Source organism: Dasypus novemcinctus, chromosome 10 (assembly GCF_030445035.2).
Source record: "Dasypus novemcinctus isolate mDasNov1 chromosome 10, mDasNov1.1.hap2, whole genome shotgun sequence".
Classification (NCBI taxonomy): domain Eukaryota; kingdom Metazoa; phylum Chordata; class Mammalia; order Cingulata; family Dasypodidae; genus Dasypus; species Dasypus novemcinctus.
In genome coordinates this window covers 58,104,822-58,126,776 of record NC_080682.1, presented here as the reverse complement: position 1 = coordinate 58,126,776, position 21,955 = coordinate 58,104,822, and the positions used below count along the sequence as shown (strand labels likewise).

The 21,955-nt window shown below is 43.4% G+C and overlaps 1 protein-coding gene across 1 annotated transcript in view; it reads left to right on the top strand.

The window, feature by feature from the left end:
- KIAA1549L (KIAA1549 like) overlaps positions 1–21,955 on the top strand; it is a 318,974-nt gene that overhangs the window by 288,400 nt on the left and 8,619 nt on the right. The window contains exons 18-20 of the mRNA XM_071218358.1: positions 14,577–14,674; positions 17,068–17,216; positions 19,029–19,180. Of these exons, the coding sequence (XP_071074459.1) occupies positions 14,577–14,674; positions 17,068–17,216; positions 19,029–19,180 (399 nt within the window). The remainder of the gene's footprint in view (positions 1–14,576; positions 14,675–17,067; positions 17,217–19,028; positions 19,181–21,955) is intronic.

Here is a 21,955-nt window from a genome sequence, read left to right as displayed (position 1 = left end):
CCAGTAACCAAGTATCCATGAAGAGATCTGGGTTTAGAAGAGAAAAGTTTAAACAACCAGGACAAATCTTCCAACCAGTGATGTGCAAGAAGATGCCACAACCTGCATCCATTATAGCTCAATTTAACAAAATTGGGGCACATGAAAAGCTAGATGGTTCTGTTTATCATATTAGAGGGGTGGCAGTTGTGCCAAGAAGGGCAAATATGTATGTATACATATACATACATATATATATGTCAGCCAAAAGGGTGCTGATGCAAAATACCGGAAGTTGGTTGGTTTTTATAAAGAATATTTATTTGGGGTAGGAACTTACAGATACCAGGCCATAAAGCATAATTACTTCCCTCATCAAAGTCTGTTTCACTTGTTGGAGCAAGATGGCTGCCAATCACTATGAGGGTTCAGGCTTCCTGGGTTCCTCCCTTCCAGGGTCTTGCTTCTCTCTGAGTTCAAGATTCTTTTCTTCCTGGGGCTTGCTTCTCTTTCCTCTGTGAGCTTACTTTCCAGGGCTCCAGCTTAAGTCTTCAGCATCAAACTCCAACATCAGAAACCCTCAACACTGTTCTTTGCCATGCCTTTTATCTGAGTCCCCTCCCCTTGGTGGGTGGGGACTCAACGCCCTAATCATAACTCAGTCATGCTCGGGTACAGATCAGATTACAAACATAATCCAATATCTATTTTTGGGATTCATAACTGTATCAAATTGCTACAATATGCATACATATATATAATTTTTTTAATGAGGACATCTAAAATGGAGAAGGACCAAGAAGTAACACCACAGAGAGATGGACCATCAAACCATCTTAAAGGCAGTTAGTTCTTTTGTCATTAAGCCTTCCTTTTTTGCCAATATTTGTAGTGCCTATGTTCATGACAGGAAAAAATAGCCAACAATGCACAGTACAAATTATGATTCTTAACCCAAGCATTCTCGTGCTATGATAGTGTGGAAATGAGTAGAAAAGGTGGCAATCTAGAATGATAACTATGATTACTTTTTGTCTTCCAAAAAAGGAAGTGCTTCAAGTGCTGAGGATAGTTGGAAGCTGATGGTTTTAAATGCACTAGGCCAGGAATTCTTGATTATATTTTACTCCTTGAATCTGTGAAAAAATTGAACTCAGTGCCTAATGACCCATCCAGTTTTGCTAGCAACCATAATGGGTCTATGCCAAGTAGAATGAAAACATCCTAGAGAATTCCTAAAAGTGTCAGGAAGTGGGGGATTCCAAAAAAGGAATCAGGTCTAAAACATCTTTCCTACTAGAACTTTCAGATGTATCTAAGAGTAATAATAACAATGACAGCTGCCATCTATTGCAATCCCACTGTGGCACAGACACTAAGCTGAGTGTTATGTGGAGATATTATCTTTTCTAATCCAACAACCACTCTTATGAGGTCAATACTATTATCCCCATGTAGTCAGTGAGGAAACTGAGTCTTTGAGAAGTAAAGAAGAATGCCTAAGGATACACAGCTATAAATGGCAGACCTGGGATTTGAACCCCGAGCTATGTGGCTCCAAACCCATACTTTCTTCACCTTCTGGCCAAGGTGAGCCATAGGGCTGTCCTCTGAGCTCTGGTGAGAACTCAAATCTTCAACCCTCCGAATTGTGCTCCTCTCAGAAGGACGTTTACTCAGTGGGAGGGGATTTTCTCCATCCCTATCATTGTCTCTAGTAATGGAGACATCTCCATGAGGGTGAAGTTGAGGATTTTTACAGTTATTTTTGCCTCCTCTCTCCTTGAAAACCAAACCAAACAAGGAACTGTCCTAAGCCTTTGTTCATGATACAACATGCAGACATATCAGGCCTGGGTTTGCATCCGCCACAGCACTTGGGTTCAGGAAATATTCTGCTTCTTCCATTTCTCCTAATCAAACTTGAATCTGCTTTGAGCTCCCCTTTGGCCAAGTGGAGTGGGAAATTCAATGTCAGTCATTATTGGGCTCCGTCCACCTTTGGCAGTACAAAAGTTGGCAGTTGGATGAAGTTTAGAACATCAGGGGAGGGTCTACATCTTCACTGTTGATGGCGCATTGTCCAATAATCAGGGGCCTTGAAGGTGGTCAGCACCAGACTGGGCCAGACTGGGACGGGGACCTTTGTTTTAAGACTCTCCTGAGAAGTGTCCCCTGAACACTAACTGTATATCCAATGTCTGGCAAAGACATGCCCCTCTAACCTTAGAAAAACCATTAGTGTGAGTGAAAACCACTCTAATCCAGATAGGCTGAATGGGAGGGAAGAGAAGGAGGGCCGAAGAGGAAATGGGTGGGCTTATTTAACTCAACCCACAAACTCAGATGAGCAAAAGACTTAACTTTCTTTGTCTTTCCATGATCTCTACCTGGTGCCAAATGCTTATCTTACTCAATTCTGGGTCTCCCTCCCTATCCTTGGTTTGACTTATTTTGAGGGACCTACATGTTGCAGAGCATGATGGGAGGCAGAGATGTGGGTGGGGAGCAAGCTTCCATTTAGGTCCCAGTTTGCCCTCATTGCCCTGCTCTGACACATTTCTGAGGTCCTTGTTCCCATCTAATCTCCAGTTGTCAGTTGGAGCAGAGCACAACTATATCTTCCTCCCCTGCTTGTGAGCCCTCTCCATACACCTCCTTGCCTGCCTTCCTTCCATGATCTCTCTGTCTCCCTCTGTTTCTTCTCTGCCTCTCTCTCTCTCAAATGCACACTCATGCACGCACACACACTCTCACACACACGCGTACCCATTCACACACACACCCTCACACAGACACACGCGTGCACACACTTCCGCTCCTCTCTAGCAGCTTCCTCACCACTCTGGGACCACCACATGGGGCAATTAAAGGCCCTTCTAACCAGACTTCCTTACTGCCATACTCTTCTTCTCCTGCATTGTGCCCCATGTGAGGGAATTCCCTGCAGCTACTAATTCCCTAGGCTTTCCTAGAGGTGGGAACATGTGGCTTGCCTCATAGATTTCCCACATTTTGTATGGGATTTACATCCTCTCCTCTGCCGCCTCCCCCAGGGTGAGGCAGGACACAGCCTTTCCAGGCCCATCTGCTCTCTTGCTTAGCCTGAGGGTGTTAATCTATTCTAGGGGCAGATGTCTAAAACTACCTCTATCTTTCCAAATTTCTTATTTATGACATCAATCTTAGTCCTTGAGTGACTTGGGCTTTTGATACTCCAAATCCCAGGCTCTTACAATTCAATAACATTGGCTTTTTAAGCTCCAAGACCTGGTTCTTGTTCCATCTTCAGTCTGCCTGGCCTTCTCTGAGGATGGAAGGTGGGATGTCCTACCAGTACGGGGCAAGAGAAGGGCCCTAGATTCCAGGAACTGTGGGGGGGTTGAGGAGGGAGAGTCTTGGTTACTCTACCAAATATTATCTTACCTCAGCAGGGAAGGAATATCACTTGTTGAGTACCTACTGTGTGCCAGGTATTACATTAATATATACACTCCGTCTTTAAAGCAGCCTTTGAAATTGAGGTATGATTTTATATTGTTACCCTCACCTACCTACTGAGAGAGGAAGGAGGCACTAAGTTAGTAAATTGCTCAAGGTCAAGAAACTGGGAAGGATCAAAGTCAGGATTCAAACCCAGACTTGTCTGACTCCAAAGTCCATGCTCTCTGTACCACAGCATGCTGAGCTCAGCATTGTGCGACAGGGTATAAGTGTGTGACTTTGGTCCAGTCAGTTTATTACCTCACTAGGCTTGTGTATCCTGCTAAGGTAAGGGGCACAATCTCAACATCTCCTGCTCTCTTTTCACCTTTAAACTTCTGTGAATCTCTAGGCCTTGGAAAACTATGATAAGGCTCCCTGTCCATAGCTCTCTGTGAATTGACAGATTAAGCACTGGGTTTTCACCATGGGCTTAGTCTTCTTCAATTTCCAAGCCCCCAGCTTTCAAGGATAGTCCTTCTGAAAGTTTTTACCTTCTGCACCAAATGTAAAGTTATCATTCATAGTGGCAGGTGGACTTACCCACCCTGGTTCTGCCTGGGTCATTGCAGTGCATTGGGAGGGGCACCATGCAGGGAGGCAAGAAAAAGAAATAAAAGGCATCCAAATTGGAAAGGAAGAAGTGAAAGTTTCACTGTTCACAAATGATATGATTCTATACCTAAAAAGTCCTGAAAAATCTGCAACAAAACTACTAGAACTAATACATGAGTTCATCAAAGTAGCAGGATATAGATTAATATGCAAAACTCAGTAACATTTCTGTACACTACTGCTGTGCAATCTGAGGAGGAAATAAGAAAAAAATTCATAATAGCAACTAAAAAAAATCAAATATTTAGGAATAAACTTAAGGATATAAAAGACCTATATTCAGAAAACTACAAAATACTGTTAAAAGAAACCAAATAAGACTTAAATAATTGGAAGGACATTCCATGTTCATGGATTGGAAGACTAAATATCATTATGATATCAATTCTACGCAAACTGATTTTCAAATTCAATGCAATCCCAATAGAAATTCCAACAGCCTTTTTGACAGAATTGGAAAAGCCAATTATCAAATTTATTTGGAAGGATAAGGGGCCCCAAATAGTGAAAAATGTCTTTAAAAAGAAGAACAAGGGAAGCAGATTTGACTCAACTGATAGAGCATCTGCCTACCACATGGGAGGTCCAGGGTTCAAACACAAGGCCACCTGACCTGTGTGTGGTAAGCTGGCCTACATGCCAGTGCTGATGCACGCAAGGAGTGCCACGCCACGCTTGGGTGTACCCCATGTAGGGGAGTCCCATGCACGAGGAGTACACCCGATAAGGAGAGCTGCCCCGTGCAAAAAAAGTACAGCCTGCCCAGGAATAGCGCCGCATACACCGAGAGCTGATGCAGCAAGATGATGCAACGAAAAGACACAGATTCCCAGTGCCACTGACAAGAATACAAGTGGACACAGAAGAACACACACAGCAAATGGCCCCAGAGAGCAGACAACTGGGGGGGGGGGGCGGGGACAGGGAAGGGGAGAGAAACAAATAAAAAATAATCTTTAAAAACAAAAAAAGAAGAATGAAGTTGGAGGACTCTCACTTCCTAACTTTAAATTATGTTACTTGGCTACAGTGGTAAAAACAGCATGGTCCTAACATAAAGACAGACATATTGATCAATGGAACTGAGTTGAGTACTCAGAAATAGACCCTCATATCTACAGCAAGTGATTTTTAACAAGGTGGTAAGCCCTTCCAGGTGGGTCAAAACAGTCTATTCAATAAATGATGCTGGGAGACCTGGATAACCATATCCAAAAGAAAGACAAAGTACCCCTACCTCACACCTTATAAAAAATAAAATCAAAACGGATCAAGGACCTAAATATAAAAGTGACAACCATAAAACTCCTAGAAGAAAATGTAGGAAAACATATTCAAGATCTTGTAGTAGATGGGAGTTTCTTAAACCTTACACCCAAAGCATAAGCAACAAAAGAAAAGAAATACATAAATGGGACCTCCTCAAAATCAAACACTTTTGCACCTCAAAGAATGTTGTCAGAAGGGGGAAAAGACAATCTACTCAACTGGCAAAAATATTTAGTAATCACATATCTGATAAGGGTTTGATATCCATGATATATAAAGAGATCATACAACTCAACAATAAAAAGACAAACTAATCAATTAAAAAATGGGCAAAAGACTTGAAAAGACAACTGTCCAAAGAAGAAATACAAAAGGTGAAGAAATTCATGAAAAAATGTTCAACATCACTAGCGATTAGGGAAATGCAAATCAAAACTACAATGAGATATCATTTCATACCTATTAGACTGAACACTATTAAAAAGTCAGAAAACTGTAAAGGTTGGAGAGGAGGTGGAGAGATGGGAATACTTATTCACTGTTGGTGGAAATGTAGAATGGTATAGCGATTGTGGAGGACTGTTTCTCAGTTCTGAAGGAAGTTAAATATAGACATGTCATGTGGCCTGGCTATACCATTACTAACTATATACCCGGAAGAACTGAGAGCACTGACATGAATAGACATCTGCACACTGGTGTCCATATGGCATTATTCACGATTGCCAAAACTTGGAAACAACCCAGGTGGCCATCAACTGATGACTGGATAAACAAACTGTGGTATATACACATGATAGAATATTATGCAGTGGTAAGAAGAAATGAAGTCATGAGGCATATGACAATATGGATGAATGTGGAGGACAAATACTGTGTGATTGCGCTATTATAAACTAAATATATTATGTAAACTCATGGAATTAATAATTAGAATATAGGTCACCAGAAAATAGAATGAGGTTAGAAAATAGAGTCTGGGGGTTAATCTGTGCAGAATTGGTTAAAAAGTTGTTTGTAAATCTTTGGAAATGAATGGAAATGGTGAGAGCATGTCATGGTGTTTTTGACTAACAGAGCTATTATATGGGTATGACAGTGGTCAAAGGGAAAGCTTAATGACATGTATATTACCAGAAGGAAAGCTAAAAATTGTGACATGGGACTGTATAACAGTGAAACCTCATGTAAAATACAAATATGGGTAATACTACATAAGACTGTTTTACAAAATGTATATACAAATATACTAGAGAGAAGAACACAGAATAGCAGCTAGGTACAGGAGGGGAAGCATAGAAAGATTGAGAGATGATGAGTTTTGTTTGGTTGGTTATTTGGTTTTTTGTTATTATTATTACTGGAATAATGAAAATGCTCTAATAATTGAGGTGATGAATGCCCAACAATGTGATTGTACCAAATACCATTGATTGTACACTTCGGATGGATTTATGCTTTTTTAATATGTATAAATAAAATTTATTTGTTAAATTTTAAAATGGACCAAACACCTAAATATAAAAGCTAGAACCATAAAACTTCTAGAAGAAATGTAGGGATACATCTTCAAGATCTTGTGGAAGGTGGTGGTTTCTTAAACCTTACACTCAAAGAACAAGCAACAAAAGAAGAAATGAATAAATGAAACCTCCTCAAACTTAACACTTTTGAGCTTCAAAGGACTTTGTCAAGAAGGTAAAAGGTAGCCTACTCAAAAGGGAGAAACTATTTGGAAACCACATATCCGATAAGGGTTTGATCTCCGTGCTATATAAAGGGCAAGCAATCCAATTTTAAAATGAGCAAAATACTTGAATTGATGTTTTTCCAAAGAGGAAATACAAATGGTGAAAAAGCACATGAAAAAATGTTCAATATCACTAGCTATTAGGCAAATACAAATCAAAACTACAATGAGATATCCTTACACCTCATAGAATGGCCATTTTTTAAAAAACAGAAAACTGCAAGTGCTGGAGAGGATGTGGAGAAATAAGAGCACTTCTTCACTGTTGATGAGAATGCAGAATGGTGGAGCCTCTGTGGAAGACAGTTTGGTGGTTTCATAGGAAGCTAAATATAGAACTGCTGTATGTTCTGGCAATCCCTCTATTAGGAGGGACTCCAAAGGAGTGCTGATGCAAAATACCAGAAGTTGGTTGGTTTTTATAAAGGGTATTTATTTGGGGTAGGAGCTTACAGATTCCAGGCCATAAAGCATAAGTTACTTCCCTCGCCAAAGTCTGTTTGGAGCAAGATGGCTGCTGATGTCTGTGAGGGTTCAGGCTTCCTGGGTTCCTACGTTCCTGGAACTTGCTTTATTCTGTCTTCAAGTTTCCTTCCTTCCTGGGGCTGGCTTCTGTTTCCTCTGCGTGCTGACTTCCCAGGGCTCCAGTTTAAGTCTTCAGCATCAAACTCCAAAATCAAAACTCCAACATTAAAAGCCCTCAACTCTGTTTTTTGCCATGCCTTTTATCTGTGAGTCCCCACCCACCAAGGGGTGGGGAATCAATGCCCTAATCATAACTCACTCATGCCCAGGTACAGATCAGATTATAAGCATAATCCAGTATTTCTTTTTGGAATTCATCAATTATATTAAACTGCTACAGAAATATATCCAGAAGAACTGAAAATAGGGATGTGAAACAACTTTTGCACACAGATGTTCATAGCAGCATATTCACAGTTGCCAAAAGATGAAAACAACCCAAGTGTCCATCAACCAATGAATGGATAAACAAAACAGTATATATACACAATGGAATACTATGCTGTGGTAAGAGTAAATGGAATCAGGACACATATGACAACATGGTTGAACCTTGAAGACCTTATGCTGAGTGAAATAAGCCAGACACAAAAGGACAAATATTGTATGGTCTCACTAAAATGAACTAAATATGAAAAATAAACACGTGGAGTTAAAATCTAGAGTATAGATTACTAGGAGATGAGACGAGGGCTGAGAAAGGGTACTGATGCTTAATGTATGTACAGTTTTTATTGGCTTGACTGTAAAAGTATGGAAATGGATAGAGTTTATAATAACACATTATAGTGAGTATAACTAACATGACTGGTTTATAAATGGGATTCTGACTGAAAGGGATATAAATGTCAATTGAAAGAAAACTAGAGAATAATATAGGGACTGAATAACACAGTGAACCCAGAGGTGGATGAGGATTGTGGGTAATAGTACAAATACAATATATTATATATAATAATGTTCTTCCATGAATCGGAACAAATGTACATCACTGTTATAAGGTGGTAAGAATATGGTGATGCAAGGGAAAAATACAATTAATGTAATTTATGGACTAAAGTTGACAGTAATATTGTAATATTCATGCATCAATATCAAAGAAGGTTTCTCAACACTAGTGATCAATAATAGGGGGATTGTTGTGGGAAACTGGCTTACCTGTTTGTTATTATAAATGTTACACCTGTTAAATATAGCCGTTGTTAGATGTTGCAGTTGTTCCCTGTTATTGTAAGTGATGTTGCAGTTCAGATAGCAAACAGTTGCTTGGTAGTTTCCCAATAAATGTGAGGTGGAAACTAGGGTCATGGCTCTCAGTTCCAGAAGATGTGAGTCCCCTGGTCCCCAGTTTGTCTCCCCCTTTATTTCTGCGTTGCCTTCCCTTCGAGCCAACCTGTTGTTAGCTGAATGCAGCAGGGGATGTTTTAGTTTGTGAAAGGGCTGCCATGCACAGTACCAGAAATCTGTGGGCTTTTATAATGAGGATTTATTTAGTGTAAAAGCTGTCAGTTCCAAGGCAATGAAAAATCCAACTGAAGGCACCATAAGAGGGGCTTTCTTACCAAAGTCAGCTGCCTGGTAATGTCTGCCTGGTCTCTGTCTTCCCCTCCAGGCTTCCTTTCCGAGGCTTATCTGCTCCACTTTCTTCCTGATTGCAGCTGCACGCTGGCATAGAGCTTGTCTCTTTCCTGACCTCCTGTATCAGTCTCCGCTGTTCCTCTCTCTTCCCAAATTCAGCAATAAGCAATCAGGCCCATAGCAGGGCTGGTCTCTTGAGCTGCTCCGTGGGCCTGCCTCTGCCTCTTAGGGGCAATCTTCTTTCTCATACTGCAAAATCAAATGTGCCAGCTCCCTTTTTCCTTTGTCTCTGTCAGTGTGAGTCTCTTAATACCAGACCTAGCAAGCTGGTGGGGACTCGACCTGAGTCATGCCTCATTGATGTAGTCTAACCCAAAGCCCTAAAGTGATCTTATCAACTAATCTAATCAAAGGCCCCTCAACCAAGTTTAATGCAATCAAAGGGTATCACACCCAGAGGAATAGAATAGTTTATGAACATAATCTTTCTCTTTTTGGGATTCATAAAATCATCTCAAACTGTCCCAGGGAGTATGAGATATTTTTCTTTTGGACTAAGGAAAACATTCAAAAATTTACTGAGGCAATGACTGCACAACTCTGTGATGAAAGAGAGATTCACTGAGTGTATGCTTTGGATGGATTGTACAAGGCATGGATGGGACTGTATAACACAGTGATCCATGTGGTGGAAAATGGACTGTGGTTAACAGTACAAATATGAGAGTGTTCTCTCATGAATTATAACCTGTATGCAATACTAATACATGGAATTAATAATAGGGGGTATATGGAAAAAATATACCAAATGTAAGCTATGGAACATAGTAATTGTATTTTGGTGATGTTCTTTCATAATCTGTAGCAAATGTCCAACAATGCAAGGTGTTGGTGGAGGGATGATGCATGGGAATTCTGCACATTATACATGACTGTTCTGTAAGTTTACAACCTCTCTAATTAAAAAAAAAAAAATTTATTTCAAAAAAGGGTGTCCTAGGACATGAGGCTAGGCACCTCCCGGCCACTGTCATGGAACTTGGAGCCTGGCAATGGTTCTGAGCAATCACTTCCCCTGGGATCCCAGCCACAATCGGCCAGCAGGGGGCCAAGTTCCAAATACACAAAGAGGATCCAAAATGCAAAGCCAGGAGAACTTAGAACCATAGGGAGGCTGCACAGAGGGTGGTAGAAAGACAGGGTAGAGGAATTCCTTCAGTCCACAAGCATGCAGCACAGGCCGCCCCTCTGCTTTTTATGTGGCCCCTGAGGTTGCCCCGGGGTCTGAAGGATTCAGCCCAAAGGGGCTTGTCTGGTCTCTTGTGTAGTCTTGCTTTGTACCTGGAAAAACCTTACAGAAAAGGGAATCCCCTTGGTATTTGTCATAAATTTAGAACTTTAATCCATTCTTTTGGTGAAGGGCAGGACAGACACAGACATAGAAAGCCTTTGCTTGGCTAGGAGACTACACTGATTTCAGAATTAGCCTTCCAAGAACCAGTGGTAAAAACATGTTGCCTGTCTCCTCTCCGAATATCATAAGAGGCCAAGAGAGAAAACAGCCTGTAAATCCCTTTGTCTACTGTGGAAAGGTGAGTCCTTACTGGTTGGTTTATTGATAAGCAAGGAATGCAAACAGTGATTTTCAAACTGCAAAATTGTAGGGTTCAGGGAAGGTTCCCAGGGACCATTATGCAGATAAATGAAAGGTCAGGTTCACTGGGGCACCCCCACCTTCAACCAGAGAAGCTGTACTTTAATCTGTTTATGTGTTAGGGTTCTATCAAAATGGTTTTGGGGCTAAAGAAATGTTTGGAAGTCTATGAGCTAGTCTGATACCTTATTTTCACCAGGAAAAAATGAACAAATAAAAATTGCAGCTCAGAGAGGTAGAGTGTCATGTCCACAGAGAGTGAATGAATCAAGATGAGAACCTGGTCTTCTTACTCCTGGTTCCTTAAACATTTATTCAGCAAAGAGTTGGTAGTACCAGGTAGGCTCAAGCACTTTGCTTGGTAATGTATGAGTATCGGGATGAAATGGATATGGTGACAACTCCAGGGAGCTTAGGATCTAGTGGAGCTAAAGATTTTGGTTCCCTGAATACTCCCTTAGCACACATAGTTTACTCATGCTTATGAAAATGCAGCACAGTAATATAACTTCCTATATTTGACACCATTACCTCTAGATCTGGGCAAAGCCAGAGTACCCATTATGAAGTTTACTCTTTCTTACTGTCCAGAACTATAACTATAGAAAAATAGGCTTAATTTATACCAACTCCATCACGTACCTAAGCACCTGGTATATTTGGTTTGATTCAAGAGCTGGAGAATGCATCCATAATTCTAACCTAAAAATGCACTCAGGCAACTGAGGGTCTCATTGTTTGAGTGCCTGGGTCCCTTAGGAAGTATTTCCCAGTATGCCAAGGTCCCTGGCCAAGTGAGGATTCCTTTAATGGGTATTTCAGACAGTATCACTGCCAATAAGATGCTGGTTATACCAGCCAGGGTTCATTGAATGCAACCAACAGAAACTGATTCTGGTTAAAGTGAGGGGGGGAAAGGTAGGGAACCATTTTTGAGGATATTGTGGGATAGCTCACTGAATTAAAGCTGAAAAAGGAAAAAAACTGTCTTCAGAAAAGTTAAAACACAGGATAGTTCCAAATGTCTGAATAGCAGAACTAATGGATAATGTTTCTCAGGACACTATGAGGATTAGCGAGTACAAACCATTTACAGTCCTTGTATTTCTCTGGTTAGGATTCGAATTCAGTGAGAAAGAGTTAGTCTTGGCCTGGCCCACCCCAAGACTGTATCCAGTGAGGAAGGATAGTTTCATGAGGCCAAATTGAGATACTGTTAACCAGAAGATGCAGAACAGGATGGAACAGTAAAAAACAAGAGATTTCCAGTACACTGACAACTATGGTTCAGGGGATGGTTCAAGGTGAGACCGAAAATGACTGGCTCACACCAGTGACAGAAGTTATTAATAGAAAGAAAATGAGAGAAATGCCTCTCTTGTAGCTGGTTCATGGGGTCCAAGGACCATTGGATTTTCCAGAAAATGTTTTCTTTCATTCTTATTCTTGAAAGTAGAAGTATTACTCCATACAATTCTAGGTTGACAATTATCCTCTGTGTATTTTGCATTCCATGGCCTTCTGGGTGCTATGGAGGAGTCAGCTATCAGTCTAATTGCCATCCCTTTGTAGGTGACATGCCTTTTCTCTCTTGCTGCTTTTCAGATCTCATCTTTGGTATTCTATAGATTCACTACAGTGTGTCTAGATGAATATCTTATTTATCCTATTTGGGAGACACTATATTTCCTGAAATCATTAATTTATTTTACAAATTCTGGACAATTCTTAGCCTTAACTTCAAATATTGTCTCAATGTTTTCCAACTTTTCTCCTTTAGAACTTTATTGAGATGCATATTAGGTCTTCTCATATGTCCTCCATATCTTAAATGTCTCTTTCATACTTTCCATCTCTTTTCTCTCTGTTCTTCAATTCTGTTTTCTAGTTTATTAGCTCTTTCTTCATCTGTGTCTAATTTACTGTTTAATTCTCTACACTGAGTGTTTTATTTCAATAATTATGTTTCATTTCCATAAGTTCTATTCCTTTTTCAAATCTGCCAGATCATCCCTGTCAGTGTCTTTCTGTTTGGCCAATTTTGTGATTACCCTTTTATGTCTTTAAATATTTCTTACATTGTTACCTTCTGTTTTGCATTGGAAATTTCAAAATGTAAGGTCCTTGCAGGTCCAAATCTACTGAATTTCACTCATGATTTCTGTGTGTTCTATAGTCTTTGATGAGGAGTTCGTATTTGCTTCATCTTAATCTGTGATCCTGAGAGCCTCCTTCAAAAGGATTTAGAGTTGCTTCTGCCTGGGACCGCTACCAACCCAGGACCCATGTTACCTGCCTTCTGGGTTTGAAAATGAGAGTCTCAGGTTCAGCTGCCCCATCTTACCAAGGCTTCAGCTATTAAATGATTGTAAATATGGCATTTGACTTCCAGGCAACTCCATCTTTCATATTTGCTTATTATTTACTACTCCCAGCTCATGGTTTTGTTTTAGTTTGCTGAAGTGTGTATGTTGGAAAGTAGGGAAGCTCCTTGGAGATTTCCTTTACACCTTGCAATTACAATGCATTAAAAAATATGCGTCATCTAGGATCTACTTATTGTTTAGTGACCCTTAGGAGTATGTATCTGCCATAGTGCTAGAGGGGGCTGACCCCTATTCAGTTTAGAGAATCCTGTTTATGGATTCCCTGTGCTGTGCTTTGCATCCTTATGCCTTCAGGTTTAAAGTCCTGTAATCTTGCTCCTTTAGATCTGGCAGAAATGATACCTGAAGAACAAAATGAATGAGAAGCACAAGTTAAACTCTGTCTTCCCATGGAGCATGTCTAGATTGTTTCTTGCTCATGAAACCTGTGACCTGGCTCTCTGATTCCGTTCATCTCTGTCATTTTCCTTTTATCCCCTCTGAGGCACACTGTAACCGTTCCAATCCTTTATCTTTAAGTAGTGCTGTATAGATTATAAAATATTTACACATACACTGCTTTGCCTAATCTTATCAGCACCCCTCTGAACAAGGCATTGTTGTCCCCATTTCAGAAGAGGACTCTGTGGCTCAGAGAGATGTCCTGACTTGCTCAGGATCATAAGTCTATTGATCAGCAAACCAGGACCTCCACCCATACCTCCTAACTCTAAATCCAATGTATTTTCACCAAACCTGCCTTCCATGAATGAAAAAGTAAACCACAATCAGGGATTCATTCATTCATTCATTCATCTAATATTTTTTGAGCATCTATTGTATACTGGGCACTGTTCCAGGTACAAGGATATAGCTGACAACAAAGACCCCGACCTAATTGCAGTCCAGTCAGTAACAGATAATAAACCAAGCCACAATATCATGTCAGAGTGACAACTGCCATAACGAGTAATAATAATAAAGCAGAATATGGGGATAGAAAAAAAATGGGGGTCTAGGGGGAGGATGTGGCTGGATGAGTGAAATGAAGAAAGCATGTAAAGGACTTCTCTCTGGAAAAGAATGTTCCAGGGAGAAGCAGCAGCAAGTACAAAAGCAGGAAGAACTTGGCATGTTCTAAGAACAACTGAAGGGCTCTCTGACTACAGTGGCAGATCAAAGGGGTGAGCGGTGGGAGATAAACTAGAAGTCATGTCTGGAAACCACCAGGAAGAAGTTTGAGGAAAGAATGAAAGTCTGACCCTTAGAAGTTTTATTCTCCATTAAAAATAAGAGCTTAGGTGCTGCTGGAACTGGGTTTTAACAAATCTCCCTCTATTTACTCTCTCTTTCACAGGCCTACAGGTTTTCCCAGCTTCCAGAAATGGTCATGGGCTCTCCCCCTCCACCTGTACCTCCCCGCACTGGCCCTGTGGCTGTCGCTTCTCTCAGAAGGTAACATATTTCTTTCTTTGCTTTGTCTGGAATACTTTGAAAGGATCTGGCCCTGTGTAGCCCAGCCTGACAAGAGCAAGTTTCCTTCATGCCTCACCCTATTCAGGGCCCATCACCTATACTGACGCTCTGAGGACCAGGAGGAAGTGGGTGCCAAAAGAGAGTTGGCCAACTTCCATATCTTTTTAAACAGAAAATCCTTTAGAATCCACAGTTGGAACCCACAGCCAAGACCAATTGTCCCCTACCCTGAAAGCCGCATACCTTGACCTTGAACATCTAAAAAGTACTCCAGCTTGGCTACTACGGTGACTGTGACAAGTCTAGGCACTTCCTGCTACGCTTGTGCACCCAGAGTCCCTTTGTTATTTCAGGATGGTGTCCGGGAGGCCAGGGGGGAGTGTGTCTGGGCCCCTACCCCCCAACTCATGATGTCCATGCAGGAGAGGCTGAAAACACGTGAACACAGATATGTCGATTGTGAAATCTCTGTCAAAAAATTCCCTTAGCTCTGTAATGATATTAAAAAGCACATGTTTTTAAATAAAGGTCGACAAGAAATATCAAAGCCACGAGCACTGGCAGAAGCTGGAATAATCATCATGTCCAGAGTTGGGAGAAGTTAGGGTAGGCATGGGTCACTGCCCTGGCCCTCCCACCCCCACCCCCTACAACATACCACCCACACCCTATCTGTGGACCACAGGTCTGGACTTTGTGAGAACAGCCACGAAGAGTAAGGGTTTACCTAGGAAATGACCCTGCCCTCATCCTAGGTAGTTTAGGATGCAGAGCTGTGTATCAGCATCACCCCGAGGACCCAGCTCAGCCAAGGGTAGGGTGGGAAGCAGCAGACCAGGGTTCCAGTCCCTAAGCTGCCAGGAACTTGCCATGTAACTTCAGGTAAGTTGCCTTACCTCTCTGTCCGTTTTCTTATTCATAAAGTGAGGGCAATGGCCTAAAATGATCTCAAAGGCTCTGTGATTCTTCAGAAGAAAGCTGCATATGGAGCCAGGACCTAGGAATTCTCCATAGAAGGGTTCACGGAATGAGTAGCAAATACCTGCACCTGCACATGGAAGGTCAGGGCTGTGTGAGGGAGCAGGCAGAAAAGGGAGGAAGAGAGACCCCGCTCTGAGCCTCTTCCACCCACCTTGATGTAGAGTCAAATCTTCATGCCCTCAGTATTTAACCCTCGGCAGTGTGTGTGTCTTGGCTGCTCCCAAGAGTTCTGGATTGGAGAAGCCTTCACATCAGCCATTTGTGGTAGGCTGGCTCAAGGTCAGCATCTATTTCTTATTTCTTCTCTCCACCACCAGCTTCCTCCCATGCCCTTCCACAACTTCTGCCATCCTTGCCAAATATTGGGAGGCCACTGGCTGGGGATCTGCCCTTCATAAAAACCCAAAGAGTTAGACCAGGAAAGAAACTTAGAGATGAGTTCATCCACCCTTTTTACAGACAAGGAAACTGAGGCTCAGCGTTGGGGGTGGTAGTTAGAACCCAGACCCCTGCCTCCCCTTCCAGGCCCTCGCAGAGGCTCTATTCTGTTCTTACTGGCAGCCTGCCACCTGCTGCAGCTACCTTTGCCTCCCTCCCATTTTACTGTAGGGGACCCTGAATGTGAAACTGCTCTAGGCGGAGGGTGATGCCTGCGATCAAAGACAGGGTCTGGGGCTGAAGCATCCTTTATGAAAGCGGAAGATGCCTGCACCCACTGAGTCCAGGCTACCGCCTGCCCCCGTGTTAACTGGCTTTCTGAGCACTAAGTGGAAAAACGATGTGTTAAATGGGCCTGATTTTCGGGTTGCCTGTGGGGAGAAAAGCATGCCCTCTCATTCATGATGTCCAGAAAGCGCCTAGCTCCTGCCCCCAGCACAGCCCCAGTCTCCCAGTCTTGGCCTTCCTGCTTCCTGCCAGCAGTCGCAGGGAATGTGGCCCCCCCGGGGCCTTCGCAGGTCCCGCGTGCTGGTGTCAGGAGAGCAGTAGACTGCTTGCTCCAGACGCAGCCTTCTCATTGGCTGCCGATGATGTCATCACCTCCTCGGTCGACCATCCCCGCTAAATCCCAGCACTAATTGCTTTGCTTATTTGCATGTTCTACTACTCAGAGACACTAGAGCTACTTTTAGGGGAGAATTGACCTTGAACATCTAAAAATTAGTCCAACTTGGGCCACCACGAAGGCTGCTACAAATCTGGGCGCCCCCTACGGTGTTTGCGTACCCGGAAGTCCCTTTGTTATTTTGGGGGCAAATAGGACCCTTCCCCCGAGGGAATTGGGGGGTGCTGCCCAGGCGGCCCCTAAAAATGACCCAGCCCGCGAAAGCCTCCGCCCATGCGCGAGCCAAGGTCCCAGGAAATCGCTAACCGCAGCCCCCTTGCCCCACCAGGTCCACCTCGGATATCGGCAGCAAGACGAGAATGGCCGAGTCGGTGGGGCCCGAGCCGGCCCAGCTGCACGACAGCGCCTCCTTCACCCAGCTGTCCAGAGGCCCCGTGTCCGTGGCGCAGCTGGATCAGTCGGCTTTGAATTACTCAGGTAGGAGGAGGAAAATTCCCTGCGGAAAGCCTGAGCGGTGACCCAGCCCCAACTCCTGCTACTTCCAGCCCCCCAAATCCCCACTCTCTGCCTTCTCCTGCCCCTCCCTACCTTGTGACTTCAGTTAGTCCTGACTAAAAGAGCTGGTGGTTTTATCTCTTTAAAAGATCTGAAACCTGACAAAATGTTAAGATATGTTAAGTCAGGGGATGTGTTAACATTTTGCCAGACTTCAGTCTTTTTTCATTATATTTTTAAAGCCTTACAGATACAGCTCTCCACCTTCATCTCATTCCTTTCCCTCTTCCTCTAGTCATGGGATTCATTCCCATCCATGGTTTCCACCTTTTGCAGCATTTATATGTATATATAACAGTGTTTATTATTGTTTTATGCATTTGAAATTTACATATGCGAGTCCATGATACACATTTTCTTCTGCAGTTTGTTTTCTCCATTCAACATTGTTTTCAGAATTTCTCCATGTTGCTACATATAGGTCTAGGTCAGGGCTTCTGACCCTTTTTTGTTCCACTGACCCCTTTACCCCTCAGGTGAAAACCACAGACCCTTACTAAGTCCACGCTCTACTGTGTGTTATTTAATCAATATATCACACTAAACCAACACGTCCCGCAAGAATGTTTTCTGTATTTCACTTCAAGCTCACGGACCCCCTGAAATCTTTCCACAAATCCGACTCCTTTTAAGAACCCCTGGTCTAGGTGATTCATCGGCCACACGGCATTCTATTTTATGAATATGCCAGTTTATCCAATCCCCGGTTGATGGTTGTTTCCCATGTTTTTGCTGTTACAGAGTACTGAAATGAACATTGAGGATTGTACTTGCCCTGAGTGGTTTTTTTTAGTTTATTTATATCATACATTTTAGGCTAAAACTTCAAGCCCCAGTTGTTAGCACTTCATGCTTGTTAAAGCATTCCCTGAAATCCATTCCTTTGGTAATATTCTTTAGCTCTTAAAAATATACGTCTTCCTGGGAGGCTAACACCTAGACCCCCAGGTATCCTTTCCTTTTTCCAGCAGGTCTAAGATGTTGGGAGGGGGCTGGGGGAGTCAGTGAGAACTCAGAGAGGGGAGCTGAGCCACCATTTCAGAGAAGCCAGACCTGGGTGCCAGCAGATGAGGCCCTCGTATTGACTGGACAGGAGAGCGGGGCTTGGGCTACAAGTGGGGGTCTGCATCTGTAGACCACCCCCAGGCCACCCCCAGGCCTTCATCCTCTCATCCAGCCAAGGCCAATGCCAGAGTCCTCCCCTGCTTCCCAGGCTTTCCCCTTCCATTCTTGCCACCCCCCAAGCTTATGCAGATGCAGGCGCAGTGGGTGAGGGTGGTTGGCTGGGCCTACAACCCCCTCTAGCCCATGCTGCATTTTGTTGAAAGTAGAAAAGCCTCCTCTTCCTTTGAGCAAATGCACGCTCCACCCCTGGCAAAGAGAAGGCAGCCTGGATTTGTGTCCAAGATCTGGGATTTTGCACCCCCTGCTCAGTCACGCACCGTGGTCCTAGAAGAGTTCTGCGAAGAAGGAAGGCCAGGTAGCTCCTCTACCTCCCGCCCTCCTCCCTGTTGCTGGACTACCTGGAGTCTCAAGGCCAGGCCCATGACACCTTAGATGGAGCTGCACCCCCCAGCACATGTCCGTCCCAGAGCAAGACACCTCAGCTCAGACCTGGTTAACGGAGCTCACACACAGCCGACAGGCCGGTGGAGCTGCCGTTGTCTGGCTCTTAGGTGGAGGAGCGCAGAGACGAGCCTCTCCTAACCTCCCTGTGCCTCTCCTCCATGCCAGGTAATACGGTGCCAGCAGTGTTCGCCATCCCAGCTGCCAACAGACCCGGCTTCACCGGCTACTTCATCCCAACGCCTCCCTCATCCTACAGGAACCAGGCCTGGATGTCCTACGCAGGAGAGAACGAGCTCCCAGGCCAGTGGGCCGATTCGGTGAGGCGCTTGTCGATTCCCTCACAAAACCTCACCTGTTGTACACACTTCAGGGGAAAAAATTGAATGAAAGGTTGAGGATGCATGTTGTTTTACCTCCGCTCCCCTTCTCAGAGGACGCAAGTCAGTCATCTAAAGGGACAGTGGGATGTCCTCTGGACAGGGGATCTTGAGATGTGCCTTCTAGTCCAGATTCTACCTCTCCCTAGCAGGGTGGCCTGAATCATTTGCTTCTTTAATAATAACTACCATTTGTTGATCTTGTGCCAGACAATGTGGTAGATATTTTATTTATATTGTCAAATTTAATCTTCACAACAGTCTTATCAGGTAGGTTTTATTATTCCCATGACTATTCCCATTTTGCAGATGCAAAAACTGAGGCCTAGTCAGGTGACATGACTCATCCAAGGCCACACAGCAAGTAAGTGCCGTGGCCAGAATTCAAATTTGCCTCTGTTGGGCTTCACGGCCTCTATTAAATTCATTCACTTTCATTTTAATTTTACAACAGTAGATGAAATACCAGGAAGTGTTGCACTCGGAACCCAAGGCTGAACTGCATTGCATGTAGGTGCGGAGGCTTCCCACCTGACCTCCAGCTGATGACTGTGGTCACGGTCCCCTGGTCTCTTCCTTCATTAAATGCAGGCATAGACGGCACAGTGGACCTGCCCCCATCTGGACCAAAGAGGGGCAGCAATCAGGTGAAGCTGCATAACCACACCCAAACCTGCCTCTGAGTGTCTGGTCAAGGGCTGCTAAGTGGAAAAAACTGAGCAAACAAAAAAAAACACCCAATGCTGGTCTCCGGAGAGAGCTTTCTGGTCTCCGTGTGAGACCATTCAGGGATAAAAAGACAGGCTGCCTCCCCAGGATGAACCTGAGTTCCCCCTGGTGTGCTCGCTCATCTCAGGTTTAGTATCAGCGTCTGGAATACAGGCTGGAGTTAGGAAGCATACTGACTCCCGAGGTCTGCGTCCTCAGCTTTGCTCTCTGCCCAAACCCCTGGGGTCACGCCCTCTCCCTTACAGGTTCAACTCTAAACCTCAGTGTTGGCATCTATTTTTTATTGCAGTGATGCCGTATTTAAATGGCATCATCAGGGGTACCACTACCCTACATAAGCTAACTCTTCTGAGGACCAAAGCTTACTGCTTTAATTTCCACAATATTTTAAAATATAAGATAGTTTACAGAAAAATATTTCTGAAATGAATGATAGCCTTAAAAGAGTTTAATCCTCCTTAAAAAGAGGATTACAACATAACTTAATTTTTCCTTAATGTATTATTCAGCAGCATTATTATGCCTCTCTATACTAAATTGAGGTTTGCACTGTGGGCTCTGGTTTATCATATTATTGCCGTTAGATCATGTATCTCCAAACTACTGTAATATTTGGAGTTATTACAATGGCTCGATATGGCTTTTCTTCCTCTGACCTTGCTACCAGCTGGCATTGTCAATATCCCCACTTCCAGCAAATTTGCTTTTCCTAATGTGCTGTGATCTGCACGTAAGGAATATCAGATTAAAATTGTTTGTAAAGTTTGAGTAAATAAGCTCCAAGAAAGGAACTGGAGGGATTCACTACAGTTAAGTGTATAAGTTTTAATGCTGGACTTTATGGTATCTGTTTTTGTGGTTTGGGGACCTTTTTTTTTTCTTCCTTTTTATTCTAGGCTTTTTTTTTTTTTAATTCATTCCCCTCCCACCATGCCTTGTTGTTTGCTCTCATTGTCTGCACTCTGTGTCCGTTTGCTGTGTGTTCTTTCCATGTCTGCTTGTCTCTTCTTCTCATCTTTCTCTTTAGGAGGCCCTGGGAACCCATCCAGGGACCTACGGTGTGGGGGAGAGGCACTCAATTGCTTGAGCCACCTCATCTCACCGGTCTACTGTGTCCTCTCGCTGTCTCTCCTCTGCATCTCCCTTTGTTGCATCGTCTTACTGTGCCAGCTCAGCCCTCTGTGGCATGGGCCAGCTTGCCCTCACCAGGAGGTCCTGGGAATCGAACCCAGGGTCTCCCATATGGTAGATGGGAGTGCAGTCACTTGACCACATGCGCTTCCCTTTAGGCTATTCTAAATAGCGGAAATCGGGTCTGAACTAATCAGCGCTTGTTTGCCTCCATAATTCCACATATGGTACAAGCATAATATATACTTTTCAGAAGATAGATGATAATTTAACTTACTAATCAGGCAGTAAGTCTACAGCTTTGGTGGTATACTTTGGTAGGTGACAGTCAACAGGAGTGTTTTCTAAAACCTTGGCTCTTGCTCTCAAGTCACTTACAAATGGTAACTTAACCAGGCTTATCGCTACATCCAGATGTCTTTGGGTTCATATGCCCTTAAAAGGAGCCCAGCAAATCAAAATGGAACCTTCCTGTAATAGGATAACTCCACCATTCTGGACTCCTCCTCCTCAGTCTGAATGAGAGCCAATTTCCTATTAGTTGTTTTTAATTAAGAGGAAGATGATTACTGCAGCCAAAGTGGGTCTTTCCTGGAGCCCAGTTACCACCAGCAGTTAAGCAGGGAGGCGTACCCATGCATGGAGTTCAGCAGCCAGGGACCAATTTATTGCACATGAAGGGCAATGCTGAAAGCTCAGATGAGACCAGTCGTCAGCTTGAAAATGACATCCCATTAGGGAAGGAATAATGCAGGCCCTGTACATCCATATGAGAAGGATAGAGTTCCCCCACTGTCACTTGGTGTCTGACCTTTGTCATCCCAGGTATCCAGGCATAATTAGCTAGCTTGAGTA